Source organism: Vulpes vulpes, chromosome 1 (assembly GCF_048418805.1).
Source record: "Vulpes vulpes isolate BD-2025 chromosome 1, VulVul3, whole genome shotgun sequence".
NCBI classification, from domain to species: Eukaryota; Metazoa; Chordata; class Mammalia; order Carnivora; family Canidae; genus Vulpes; species Vulpes vulpes.
In genome coordinates, this window is record NC_132780.1 from 56,950,189 (window position 1) to 56,965,071 (window position 14,883).

General features: G+C 50.5%; 1 protein-coding gene across 5 annotated transcripts in view; it reads right to left on the reverse strand.

The window, feature by feature from the left end:
- The window catches only part of NCOA7 (nuclear receptor coactivator 7), a 144,112-nt gene that overhangs the window by 12,654 nt on the left and 116,575 nt on the right, over window positions 1-14,883 (reverse strand). For 4 of the 5 annotated variants that reach the window (XM_072764946.1, XM_072764937.1, XM_072764936.1 and 1 more), the window contains exons 11-12: window positions 7,682-7,829; window positions 344-469 (exon numbers count right to left, since the gene is read on the reverse strand). In XM_072764946.1, the coding sequence (XP_072621047.1) occupies window positions 344-469; window positions 7,682-7,829 (274 nt within the window). Of the gene's footprint in view, window positions 1-343; window positions 470-1,708; window positions 2,269-7,681; window positions 7,830-14,883 lie in introns of those variants that run through there. The other variant, XM_072764948.1, reaches the window with a different exon arrangement.

Here is a 14,883-nt window from a genome sequence, read left to right on the forward strand (position 1 = left end):
GCTGCTGGTCTTCCTTTAAAACCTGGCTCTTAGGGGCCCTGGGTGGCTCAGCGGTTGAGCATCTGCCTTTGGCTCAGGGTGTGATCCCAGGGGTCCTGGGATCGAGTCCCACATTGGGCTCCCTGCAGGGAGTCTGCTTCTCTCTTTGCCTGTGTCTCTGCCTCTCTCTGTGTCTCTCATGAATAAATAAGTAAAATCTTTTAAAAATAAAAAATAAATTAGAAAAAATAAAACCCAGCTCTTCCTCCACCCTCTGTGAGAAGAGCCAGTGCAGTCAGGGATGGGACAAGCTTTTTCAAGGCCTGGAAGACCCCTGTCCTATATCCCCCGGGGGAGAACCCACCTGCTCGATATGCATGTTCTCCAGAAGTGCACTGTGGGGCTGCAGGATCGGCAGGGCCACCTCGTCGTCATCTTCATAGTAACTGCAGGTGCTCTTTCTGCGCTTTGCCTCCTCGACGGTGATGATCTGAAATGGAGAAGACAAGCCCCCCAAAACCTGATTATATTTGCTTTTCCTTCACTTACTAAAAGCGACCTTGAGTACACTATTGCCTGTAACAGGTGGAGTTTTAGCAGTAGGACGTAAACTGAACCACGACCTTGGGAAAAAAGGGCTGATTTCCTCTACAATTTCTGAACAAATGAGGAATTTAACACAGTACGACTGAGGCACTTAATATGTACAAATTAAAGTCACAGGTTTTCCACTTTTACTCCTGCTGCTGGTGCTGAGTGTGAATTATTATGCATAACTCCACAGGTGACTCATACCCTTGAAAAGCCCTAAATTATTCTCTTTTGAGAATAATTTGAATTGTTAAGGGATTAATCAGCAATCATTCTGTAAGACTTCTATACATGGGGATATATTGGGAGGATAAGGATAGTTTTTTTAATCAAGACTCCTGATGTCTTCTCTCAAGGCTACGGCAGGGCACGTAGCAACAAACCCCGATAGAAATGAAAAAATGGTAATGTCCACCAGAAACAACAATACAAAGAAACACAAAGCTTTAGTCTAAATTACAATTAGGGCACAATTCTTCATGTACGACTCAGAAACTATCTAAATAACCCTTCCTTCAAAACTGAGAAACATGATTTTGCATACGTTTCGTGGTAACTGTGCTTATGAATGACCCAAGTCAATTTCAACTTAAAAATCTATTTTTCATCCCTCCTGACACCTGGATAAATCGCTAAATGATTTTGAAACTGAATGATACCATGACTAATTCAGCAAACTGCCCGGGTGGTAGTATCAGCGACTTTTGCATTATAGAGAAAAACACATTTACATCTAGTAAAAGCTGCCAGGTAAACCCACCACTCAATTTCCAACATGGTACATATACTACCTGCCACCACGTGAGCCAGATTTATAGGTAAGAAAATGAACTAATACATTTTACTATCTTCTCATGGGAGATTCACATAAAACCTTGTCGAAGAATCACAAGTGCAGCGTCCTTAGTGTGTCAAGCAAAGCGCACGTTTTTAGTGAGCTCTACATTCAACACACGTGCGCACAGGGCTGTGGAATGATGAAAACCAGAAGATGGACCTTTTCTCACCCTGAAGAGAAGGCTGGACCGCATCACATCCATCTCCCAAGCAAACAGAATACCTGCTCGGCGGGCCGGGCAGCCTACCCTTCGGGGCCAGCGGCGGGGGGGGCCCCCCCGGCTCCCCAGTAACCTCGTACCTGCACAAAGGGCTCGTGGGCCGGCCCCGCGCAGTAGAGAATCCGAACGTCCAGGGGCAACCTTCGGGCCCGCATCGTGCCGGGGGTGCGGGGTGTGGGGGGCACGTCGGCTTGCTCTCTAACAGGAAGGCCTTCCTCCTCTCCGTGCACCCCGCGGCCCAGCTGTTTGCGCTGAAGCTAGCTGCCTGCACGGCTGAGTTTCTGTTTCCCCAGGAGAGGGCTCAGCACTTCTACAGGAGGGAACACGCCCAAATTAGCCTTTCCAGCCAACCCGCGCTTCCTGGCCCGGCCCGCGGAGCTGGAGGCTGTAAAATGACACTTTCACCTTTGAAACGGCAGTTCCCCAACTGCCACAAAGATCCGTGGGTTGGGGCTTTGTTTTGGTTTGGGGTTTTCCTCTTTCCTTCTGCTCCTCTTCCTGACTGTCCCCTGGCTCAGCCAGCTCCTGGGCCCCGGATCCTGGGGGTGGCTGCTCGGGACCAGCCCCGGGCAAGGCCCGAGACACACTGTGGGGCAGAACCACTCGGACTTTGTGCCCGGGAGACCGCCTTCCCCTCAGTACGGGACACCTGGCAGCAGCTAGCCTTCCCTGGGGGCCTCCTCGCTGCCGGCAAGTGCCGGCGACTTTGCCAGACGTGGGGACGCAAAGCGGTCCACAGTCTCTAGTGGGTGAGAACACAGCAGAGAGACGCTTATTTTTAAAGATTTATCTTAGAGAGAGAGAGAGCATGATCGGGAGGGGCAGAGAGAGAGGGAGAGTCCCAGGGTCTGTCTCACACCCTAAGCTGAAACCAAGAGTCCAATGCTTAACGCACCGCACCACGCAGGTGCCCTGAGAGGCGTTTATTAATAAATGATGCCACTCATGTGGGCCACCCAGAGAGTCGGCAGAGGCGATGGGGCTTCAGTCTGAGAGCAGAGGGCGGGATGTGGGGAGATGTCCAGGTGGAGGGCACAGGAGGAAAACAGAGCTGCGTTCCAGGTTCACTATGGCTTGAGAATAGAAAGCAAGTAGAGATGAAGCTGGGGAGGGACAGAAGTGGAGAAAATAAAGATGCCACTAAGAGGGTTAGAGCTTATTCTAGGGGCCACTTTTTTCCAGAACCTTGGCTGTTCTTCAAAATCATCTAGGAAATTTTAAAAACACGGATTCTGACATTCCTCTCCCAGACCTACTGAATTAATGTCTCTAGTAGGAAAGGTCTAGGATTGTTTAAAAATAAAAATCACCAAGTGGTGGTTCTGATGATTGGCTAGGTGAGTAGTGATAACTGCAGGCAATGGGGGGGCTACTGAGCGTCTAAGGCGTATATGATCGTGTGTTATTTAAGCAAGTTAAATAGCACAGAACATATATGAGGGCTTTAAATATGATGAAAGAAACATGAGAAATCATTAAACAGTGCAGGAAAAAATTACTATTAAAAGTATCACCTATCATGTACCAATAAATAAACTACAGATTGAGTGGAGTTTAAGTTGATACTATTGGGCTACCCATACCTAAAAACACTACAGGGGGAAAAAAAATTAAATTAAATTAAATTAAAAGACAAATAGCCAACTAGGAAAAAAAATCTCTCAAAACCACAGGAGACGCCCCTGGATGGCTCAGGGGATTAGGCGTCCGACTCTTGATTTCAGCTCATCATGATCTCAGGGTCATGAGACTGAGCCCCACGTCAGGCTCCACGCTCAGCACAGAGTCTGCTTGTCCCTCTCCCTCCTCCTGCTTGTTCTCTTTTTCTATCTCTAAAATAAATAAATGGATAAAATCTTCAAAAAAAATATAGATGAATCAGTACTATCTCTTAATCATAAAGCTCACAGTGTGATGAAACTAGTAAGATTCCTTTAGGAAAATGGGCAAAGGAAATGAGTGGGAATCACAAAGAAAAAGCATAAATATACACACATATATACATCCATACATACTTTTTTTCATTCTATCCTCAACCAAGGAAACAAAAATTAAAATATATCTCAGCTCCCAAATTAGGAAAATTTTTTGGAAAGGAATAATAGTAATAATACTTTCTGGTGTCATAAACGCAGGAAGAGGGGCATTCCTCACATTGCTGGCAAGGTAAGTTGTCATATATCAAAAAACAGAAGCCTTAAACTGTTGATACCCTTATATCAACTAATGGTCACTTCTAGGAAACTAAGGGAATAATAAAAGTTGCAGATCATCTCATCCTTGTGAGAAACTTGAACCAACACAACGATTCCTAAAGTGGGGAGTTAAGTAAATTATAATTGAGATTTTAATTATTATGCAACCATTAAAATGAGGCTTAAAAATCTTTAGGTGATTTAATTCTCACAAGATGTTAGGTGAGAAAAGCCGGATACAAACCCTATACATAAACCATGAATGCGTTTTACAAGAATAAAATGCAAGACTCTCTATCCCCCAACCCCTAGAAACCATCCTAAAATAAAAGAGAAAAAAAGGAATTGAATAAAATGCAGAAAAGCGCTAAGTGTGGTCACACGGTATTTTTAAGTGTTCTTTGTACTTTTTCTGGAGTTTCCAAATTTCCTACAATAAGCAGGTGTTACTTATATAGAATTAGGACATAAAGCTTAAAGAGTCTACATATGGGAGAATGGCCTGGAGGCTGGGGTGGGACTGGAGGTGCCCTTGAGAGTCCAAGCAAAGGGTCCAGACAGGCTGACTGGGGCCGGTCTGGTGGAGGGAGGCGGAGGTCCTTGCACCCTATGCGGTCACTAGGGAGAAAACTCTGACTGGATATGATGAAGGAAGAGAACCCAGGATGGTACCTGGGTTCCTAGCTTGGGACACAGGTAATCAAGGTGGGAATATGTGAGAAGCGGCAAGTCTGAGGGCTGACGGCGAGACAAATTGCTTTGGACTTGCTGGGGATCAGGCACCTGCCGGCATCGGGGGAGCGAAGGTGCCTCTCCCCACCTGTAAAGGAGTAGCAAGGCCATTAGGGTGGGTGGCGGCGCTTTAAGGGGCCATTAGTAGCGGAGCTGCTCCTGCACGGGGGATTGAGGCCAGCAGTCTGGTACGCCCTGCACTTTTGGACTCCCTGCCATGTGGCAAGGAAACAGTGATGAGTGGCCACCCTCAGCAGTTAGCAGCACCAGCACGCGGAGCTTGCACAGGCCAGCTAGTTCCTTCTCGGCTCTTCCTCTGCCGCTGCAGGTCGAGGAATCTGACCTTGTTCTGCCTGGTGGCTCAGTCCCGGAGGGCCTGGAGCCCAGTGCCTGGATACACAGCGTCCTCTCCCCCCAGTACCTCGTTAGCTCCTTTGCCCTGGGTGCTGAGGTGAGGCCCGAGCTCCTACTGGGGTCAAGACCTGAGCTTCCAGGGTGGGTGGGGTTGGCTGGGAGAGGCACAGGAGCCCTGGAGGAGGGCTGCTCCGGTGCAGGTGCGCAGGCCCCAGGAGGTGCACTGGCGCAGGTGCGCGGGCCCCAGGAGGTGCACCGGAGCAGGTGTGCAGGCCCCAGGAGGTGCTCGGGCGCAGGTGTGCAGGTCCCAGGAGGTGCTCGGGTGCAGGTGTGCAGGGGCCGCGGTGCCATCTGCCCCTCCTCCCCGCAGCGCCGCACTTGGGAGCAGGCGCTGGTCCCGGGCAGCCCTTCCCTGGCCCGGCGTCCCCTGTGCCCGTGGCTCCGGGCGCCTCGGGCCGGGCCGAGGTGGGGGCGGCACTCGGGGTGCCGGTGCCTGGGCAGGAACGCCTCCCCCAGCACGTCGGCCGCAAGGACCTGGCAGCGGCGCCCGAGCGGCAGCGGCCCCGGGGAGCGGGCGCCCACGGCCCCCCAGGACGATGACCCGGGTGGCGGGGCCCGAGCAGAGGCGGGAAAGACCAGACCCGCCCGGAGGAGCCCCGGAGGAGGCGCCCGCGGCCCCGCAGGCCTTCCACGGGGAAGGGGACACGCGGGAACTAGGTGCTGGGCGACCCGCGGGGGGCGGGGGCGGGGAGGGGGACGGGGGGGGGGGGCGGGGAGGGAGACCCGGGGGCGGGGCGACAGGGAGGGTGAGTGCGAGCGCCCCCACCGGAGGACCCGGCGCTGCAGGGTGTTCCAGAAGGATGGACTCAGGGGGCGGGGCGGGCGCGGCATCCTCGCTCATCGCAGGCACCGGGGCCAGCCTCCCCGGGATCGAAACCCGGCGGGGCCGTGGGACCGGTACCTACCCCCCTTCCCGCGGCTCCCTAGCGGCCCCTCCAGGCCACTTGCACCTGCCTCTCCATCCTGCCCCCCCGCAGCCGCTCCTCCAGGCCACTTGCACCTGCCTCTCCGTCCTGCCCCCCCGCAGCCGCTCCTCCAGGCCACTTGCACCTGCCTCTCCGTCCTGCACCCCCCCCAGCCACTCCTCCAGGCTGCCTGCACCTGCCTCTCTGTCCTGCCCACCCCTCCCCCACAGAAGGCCGCCCATGTTTCACGGTGAAGCTCCCCCAGGGCTGCACAGCGGCCTGCTGCTCTCTACACCCCCAGGACCAGCCCGCCTCCCCCCCTCAGGGCTCGGCCGGCAGCCCCCCCCTACCCCTGCACCTAACAGGAGCTGCTCGCCCACCCCTGCCCCTTGCGCCCCACCACTCGTCCTCCCAGATCCCAGTTCTAGCCTTGCCGCCCAGTGAGATGCTCTGTGGGAGCCCCGGCCCCCAGCTGGGTTCCCGCCAGGCGTCATGGGGGGGGCCCATTCTCCTCCCTTGGCCTTTGACCCGGGACTCCCCTCGGCCTGCCTCCCCCTGCCCACGGCTCCTTGGCGCCCACTGCCCCGGTCACGCAAGGGTCCCCACGGGCCTGTGCTGAGCCCCACCTGCCCCCGGCCTCTCCCAGGACAACCTCACGCAGGCTCTCGGCTCAGCCTTTGCTCACCACTTCCCCAGGCGCACCTGCAGCTCCTTCCCAGGGAGTGATTCCCGCTGGGTCTCGGGCAGGCCCCAGGGCCTCGGGTTTAGGTGAAGACAGGACACGCAGCATCTTCTACCAACCCTACCCCGTGCCCTGCTCCCACCCCAGCGGGGTCACGCTCAGTCCCCCAGGGCCCACTCCCAAGACCGAGCCCTCCATCCCCACATCTTCCTTCCTTGCCACATATCCCTTAGAAAATCCTGTATGTTCCGCTTCTAGTTATCTTTCAAAAGCACCCAGTTTCCTCCCCACCGCTGCCAGGCTTCTAGAAACCATGGTCTTTCCACAGTCCCAAGCCGAGCACCTCCACTGGCTCCCCAGCCCCCGGTGGTCCCACTTGGCCAGGGCGTCTGCCAGCGAGAGGGAGGCCTCTGAAAGGCCCGAGCCAGCGCACTCCCGCAGAGCCCCTGCCTTTGGGGGACGCCAGGCCTGGGGGGCCCCTGCCATGCGCCCTTGCTCCCAGTCCCTGCTTCGCCCTGCGGAACTCCTGTTGGTTTCCCTAATGCCCCACACCCTCTATTCCTCCCCCCGGGGTCACCTTTCCTCTCTGGCCACACGCATGCCATGTCCTGCTCCACCCCAACTGCCTGAACTCACCCCCCCTGCTCTCTGTTGTGGGGCCCGCTCCTCGGGGGCCCAGCCACGCGCTCTCGTGGCACCTGGCACCCCACCCGCGCCAGCGGTTCTCACATCATCCTGCAGCGACCCCACGGTCAATTCTGCTTCTCTCCCCCCCTGAGCCCGCCCCACGGGAAGGGCTTGGTCAGGGCTCGGAAAAATCACGAGGGGCTTTGCAGGCTACGTGAAGGAGCCTGAACTTCCTCCTGTACCTAAAGGCGACCCAGTAGCAGTTTTAAAAAGGAAAAGTATGATGACCCAGCAGCAGTGGCATTTCTCGGACACCGATCACCAGCTCAGAGGAATAAAGTCATTCCCCCTCCCTACCCCACCCCTATAACTTCAAAAGTGCACAGGAAATCTAACTTCTGGCGATCCAAGAGGTTCTCGGTATCCGGGCCCATGAAGACTGTGACTACACACTGTGACCTTAGGACCACGACGGTCTAGCCCCTCTTGGGTGCTCACCTCCCAGCTCTTGGTGGTCGGCTCACTGAAGAAGTTGTCGATCATGTTCAGCTCTTCCTTTTCCACCACCACAAAGCCTTGCTCTTTGGCATCTTTCCCGTAGACGTCAGGAGACCACTGAACAAAGAACGTGTACAAGTGATCCACCCTGAAAAACACGTTCATTGTAGGAGTTAACACCAAATCCACTTTCCTGGCAGGCCCGGACTGGGACTCACAACCATCTTTTTCCGGCTTGGCGAACGCATCTTACTAATTGGGCAACTGCCCACCGTGAAGATGGTCTCTGCTTGTGCGTTCCAAGTTTGGAAAAAAAAGGTCAAAAAGTGAAAGCAGAAGTCCACAGACAGTGAGAACCTGTCTTTCAACCTGAGGAAAAGATCAAGAGATGGGACATAACACTGAAAAACCATGAAGTCTTTCCACCAAATATTTGCTCCTCGCTGGGTCTTCGTTTATTGGGCACTTGTATTCGATGGGGGGAAATATCTGCCCTGAACCTTTAGCTGGAAAAGATAAAACACCACTGAGTTTTTATGTAGTTGAAGCCCTGTTAGAATTTTAGCCAAACACCCTCAATAACTACAAAGTCAGTGATTCTAGTTGTCGTTTCAATATTAGAAAGAGACCTAATTCGGGAGCCTGGGGGGCTCAGCAGTTTAGAGCCTCCTTCAGCTTAAGGCCTGATCCTGGAGAAACGGGATCGAGTCCCCCGTCGGGCTCCCTGCATGGAGCCTGCTTCTCCCTCTGCCTGTGTCTCTGCCTCTCTTTGTGTCTCTCTCATGAATAAATAAAATCAGAAAGAAAAGAAAAGAAAAGAAAAGGAAAGAAAAGAAAAGGAAAGGAAAGGAAAGGAAAGGAAAGGAAAGGAAAGGAAAGGAAAGGAAAGGAAAGGAAAGGAAGAAAGAAAGAAAGAAAGAAAGAAAGAAAGAAAGAAAGAAAAGAAGGGAGGGAGGGAGGGAGGGAGGGAGGGAGGGAGGAAGGAAGGGAGGAAGGGAGGAAGGAAAGAAAAAGGAAAGAAAGAAAGAAAGAAAGAAAGAAAGAAAGAAAGAAAGAAAGAAAGAAAAAGAAAGAAAGAAAGAAACCTACTTTTATGGACCTGGGAATGTGGTTTGCTTCCTACTTCTCTGCTCCCTCACACATACTGAACACCCCAAGGTACTGTAGCATCTCTCCAGACAGACCTCAGCCACAGAGAGACTGCTAAATGGCTAATTTCCAAGCAGAGAAGATCATTGCTAATTCTAAAGAGTTAAAACTGCGTAAAAATGATTTAGCAACATCACCATAGCTTGAAGGTCTGTATTCCCCCCCAAATCCATCCACTGAACCCCGACCCCAAATGTGATGGTATTTAGTTAGACGCAGGGCTCTGGGAAGTGCTTAGGTCATGCGCCCGCATTATGGGGCTGAGTGCCCTTAGGAGAGGATCCCTTTTCCCCAGGGGACACGGGAAAGGGCAGCCATCTAGGACCAGGCAGGGGGCCTTCGCCAGTCCTGTCTGCCAGCATCTTGTTCTCAGACTTCCCAGCCTTGAGAAGGGTCAAGAATACATGCCTGTGGCTCAGAGGCCACACGGGCTGCGGCATCCTCCTAGAGCAGCACGGGCGGAACCCAAAGAAACAGAACAGAAACCTAAGAGGGACGTCCCCCGACCATCCTGGAATCCCCGTGGACCAAGCGTGGACCAAGCGGGCTGTAGGTTTCTATGTTCCCAGCTGCTCTCACACGACGCGATCTTCTCCTCCTTGTCACCGGGGCTAAGATGTCATTGCTTGTGACAGTCTGACATCAGATCACCTACATGGTGGGCCACATTGTGGCTTTGCACTGGTTCTTAGTGGCTAATGTCGTGAAAGTAATAAATCGTGAATGGCCTGAGCTCCCGGGCCCTGGAGGTATTTAGCTTGTTCCCCATTCTTCAGTCCAGTCACAGTGAAACATCCTCGGGCTCTGTGCCTCTCACCACCTTTTGAATTATTTCCTTGAGATCAGTTCCCCAGAAAAGGGATCACTGGGCCAAAGGGCATGATTTTACAGTTTGTGACTCGCTGCCAGGTCACTGTTGAAAGGCTTTACTCATTTACTGGGCCACCCAGCACCACAGTTTGCACTGCAGTTTAACACCCTTGCTGAGTTTAACACATTTACTCTTTTTTTTTTTTTTATAAGATTTTAATGTGTATTTAAAAGTTTGACCTGACTCACTCGGTATTTCTTTTGAGTGTTCGTGTGTTGGGCCATTTTCAAGTTTTCTTCCTGCTAGAACTTTTCTTTCATGAACGGGCTCTGTGATTATGGAGTCAGTGTTTTCCTTTCCAGTTTGTGGGAACTTTTAGAGAATGTAAGCATTAGCCACTGTCAAATGTATTTCAAAACTGCTGTTTCCCTTTTCATATTAATCCTATCTTTCCTTTCATGATACAGGATTATCAATTTTCATGTACTTTAGGAGTGTATTTCCCTTGAGAACTACTCCTACTCCTTCAAAACAGGGAGAGTTGGCATCCAAGATAAGGTGTGTATCAGTGTGTATGACTTGCTACCATTTCTATTAAAAAAAAAAAACCACAACAAATATAGATATAATTGTATGCATGTGATGGCTAATGCTATATGACCACAACTTAGCCATGTTTTGGTCAAACACTAGTCTAGGTGTTGCTGTGAAGGTTGTTTTGTTTTGTTTTGTTTTGTTTTTTAGATGTGATTAACATTTAAATCAGGAGACTTTTAATAAAGCAGATTATCCTCTAGCATGCAGGTGGGCCTCGTGCAATCAGTTGAAGGCCTTACTAGGAAAAGACTGAAGTCTTCTGGGTAGGAAGGAACTCTGTCTCTAGATAGCGTTCAGATCTGGGACTACCTTATCACATTCTCCCTGGCAGATTTCAGGCTGGCCAACTCCCACAACCATGGAAGCCAAATTCCTTACAGCAAATCTTTCTCTCCACATTTCCTTGTACATACATATCCTTTTGGTTCTGTTTCTCTGGAGATCCTTGACTAGTACACTGGACTATTCTGAAAGGTTTTTTATACGAAATCGATCAAGGGGGATGCCTGGGTGGCTCAGCGGTTTGGCGCCTGCCTATGGCCCAGGGCGTGATCCTGGAGTCCCAGGATGGAGTTCTACATCGGGCTCCCTGCTTCTCGCTCTGCCTGTGTCTCTGCCTCTCTCTCTCTGTCTCTCATGAATAAATAAATAAAATTTTTAACAAAGAAAAAGAAATTGATCAAGGGACACCCAGGTGGCTCAGCAGTTTAGCATCTGCCTTCGGCTCAGTTTGTGATCCCAGGGTCCTGATATCGAGTCCCACATCGGGCTCCCTGCATGGAGCCTACTTCTCCCTCTGCCTGTGTCTCCGCCTCTCTCTCTGTGTCTCTCGTGAATAAAAAAAAAAAAGAAAAAAAGAAAAAAAAGAAACCAATCAAAATGGTTACCCCCAGTGAATGGAATGGAAGAATGACATATTTTGCATCATGTATATCTTTAGGTTATTTTCATTTTTGGAGTATGCAGGACACTTTTGTGATTCAACTTTTAAAATTATATTTTAAAAAGCAAATAATGAGAAGTTTCCTCTTACCCACATCCCTGTCCACAAAATCCTGTGCCCATCCTTCTCCCTTACAGGTGACCACTTTATTCATTTCCTGTATATTTTTGTAGTGTTATACAGATACAAATAAGTATAAATACATATTCTTTTTGTCTTCCATTTCTACAAAAAGTAGCACTATTCTCTCTTTTGCTTTCTTCATTCAACGACATATCCTAGATATCTTTCCATATTAGTATATAAATGGTTTCCTCATTCTTTCTTTATAGCTACACAGAACTTTACTCTGCGATTTACCAAAGCTATGTCATCATCCTCTATCGATGGACAGCTTGGTTTGTTTCCAGATTCTGTGGTCACGAATGACGCTGTGACGAATAACTTTGTATGTGAGTCACTTCACGTGTATACAGATATCGTTGTAGGATATATTCCCAGAAGTGGGACTGAGTTGTCAGAGGAGCAATTCCCTTAAACTCTGCTATATAAAAACCATGCTGACCTTTTTAGGGATGATATCATTGTTTGTCTTCCTATCAGTAATATATGTATACACACACACACACACACACCCTCTTTTGAATCTTTCAAGTATTTTTACCATGTAGTATAAAATTCCCCATTAAAAATTAACTAAGGAGAAACTAATCACCACTCCAGGGAGGTTGATGAGTATACAATTCTAACCCTTTCCATTTTCTAACACTTAAAATGGAGTCCATCTTAACTGTACTTTCTTTTTTTTTTTTTTTTAAGATTTTATTTATTTATTCATCAGAGACACAGAGAGAGAGGCAGAGACACAGGCAGAGGGAGAAGCAGGCTCCATGCAGGGAGCCTGATGTGGGACTCGAACCTAGAACTCCAGGATCATGCCCTGGACCGAAGGCTGGCGCTAAACCACTGAGCCACGGAGAATTAAATATGCTTCACTCTCACTCATTGGAAAAGAAGCCGTTTACTATGCGCATATCCCCCACATTGGATAAACTGACTTCCTGACTACCTGCTGGCTAGCTTACCTGTGAGAAAGAGAAAGAGCAGGCCCTGACACCGGGAGCTCGGGGCGCTCGTCCCTGACACCCGCTCCCAGCTGGGCCCTGGTATTCTCCTGTGGAACATAAGCAATTTCACAGAACACCACCACTGGACAAGACGGCTCAGTGACTACGATGAATTGTGACAAGACTGCTCTGAGGCCTCGTATCTGAACACAAACAAAAACGCGAACACTGTCCAGCCAAAAAATGACCAAATATCCCTCCAATTTGGCTACTATGAATGACTGCACTTCTTTATTAAGTACCTCTCCGGGCTTCCTCTCTAGTCTAGTTGCTCTTAGATAAGACTTACACCCAATCATAGCATCCCCTCTGCTTCCTGGGAGCACCTAACACCGACCGAACCCCTACTTCGTTAAGCCCTTCCCTCAATCACCTCACACAAATCTATATCCTCTATCTCCCTTCCAGCACCCTCTTTCTGAGACGCCCACAGTCCCCTGCTCTGTTTGCTCCCCTACAGCAATGAGCCGATCCAACTCATCCAACTGTAGGTGTGTTTCTGGTGTGTCTGGTCAGAGGGCACTGCCTCCCTCAACAACACTCCTGTGCACCACTAGGTGCCAGTGACCCTGCCCTCATGGAGACGACCTTTGGGATTGTGAGAGCGGATGGGGTCCTGGGTATTATCCAGTTCAGCTAACTCTCCTTAGATGGAAGGGAATGGGGCCCTGAAGTCGACCATCAGCATCACAGCCAGGACTAGATCTTCTGAGGGGACAACCAGGGTTCTTTCAACCACACTACACAGCCCTCCCCTTATTTCACACTGATTTCTAAATTGCTCCCCCAGCTAACTTCCTGGTTATGACACTAGACACAGTTTTATCACTTTTTGGACCCACTTTCCATGAAGGCCTGCTCATTTATTCTCCAACAGTTTACCCTCAGGGGGAAAGTCACCGTGTAAGCGTGAACATTGAAGAAGCATCCCAAGAAATGCTAAAAGCTCACGTCGACACATATCCCTGCGCAAGACGGCGAGGGAATGAGGAATGAGGTATGGGTTTTGCATCAGGGGCGCTTGGGAGGCTCAGCCGGTCAGGCGGCCTCCTTTGGCTCAGGTCATGATCCCAGGGTCCTGGGGTCCAGTACCGCATCGGGCTCTAGTCTGCTTCTCCTCCTCCCTCGGCTCCTCCTCACTCGGCTCGTACCCTCTCTCTCTCTCAAATAAATAAACAAAATCTTAAAAAAAAATATTTCATTCCTCCTTGGACATTATAAGAAAACATAAACTGTGCAAACTGCAAGTCAATAAAGATTTTAAGGAGCGAGCCTATGCTAGCAATGGCAAGTTACTTCCCTTTTTGGTGAGGAAGACATCAACCTGCTTGAGGAGATCATTTAAGCGGTCCTTTTTGTTACGTAGATACAAGGCGAGTAGGATTTATTATTCCAGAGGAAGATATAATTAGACATTCTCTACTTGATGAAGACAACTTGCGCTTTGAACCCACTGGAAGGTGGGAGACAGGGACGATTTGTGTAAGGGCCAAAGGATGTCCTGGGAAGGAGGAATCCTGTGCCCAATCCCTCTCTTTTGAAGAGATACTCAAGATTATTAGAACATCTTTGATTAATTAAGGTGGTCTTAGTAGAGATACGTCCATAGGGAAGGACAATACCCCAATCCCCACCCCACCCTCCTTGAAAAGAAACTCTTCAGCACAGTAGAGGGAATGGAGGGAATGGTCTAGACGGATGACCTGGGATCCATACGAATTCCATGATTATTGTAGGAGGTCAGTTTGGGCACAGGGCGCTGAAACTTAAAGCAAACCAGCTGCCACGCCGGACACACCATGGAAGGAAATGCCTGCTTACGCCACATGTGCATGTGTGGGTTTCTCAGGAACGACAAGCTGGGGTGGAGGGGAAGAGCTCAAGTCTGGCGTAAAGCATCCTTGCCTGCCAGTGCCATTCCCTCTAGAAGAAGTACTGCCGGCCGGGGCAGGAGCGTGGGCCTCTGCCCCCACGCCTCTTCCCTCGGGGTTGGGCTTCGGGTGGGCGGTGGGCCGAGCCTCTGGCGGCCAGTCCCTTAAGCTCGGGAGCACTGGGCACTGCGGACCTGGCACAGAGAGCAGCAGCTAGGGAGGAGGAAAGAGGTATTCTCAAAATACCACAGGAAAGAGGGTCAGAGTCCTAAAAGTATTTAAATATTAAACAGAGAAGCGACCTCAGGTTTGAAGTGGTGCTGAACTGTGTCAGTGACCTAAAAAGAAAAGCTGCGACTCCCCGTCCCGAGGACCCTCCATCGCACGGGATCTCTCAGGGGCGCGTAGTACTATGCCCAACTTACACAGAGGGAAACTGAGGCTGGGCGGCTTGGGTTTAGGAGCGCTCCTAAACTCACGCAGCCCTCCTGCCGCCTCAAGGGCGAAGCCAAAGGAACGAAGAACTCAGGCGGCCTGTCTCACAAGAGAAATTAAAGGGCATTCGGCACCAATCTGATCACTTAACTTAAGAGGTCTTAAGACCTCAGGCCTCTGGAGACCAAATGGAAGGGACCCACGTCCCCCTTCCTTCCAGCTCCATTTCTGCACAACTCTGTAGCCTTTGTTTATTTTTACTATTTAAC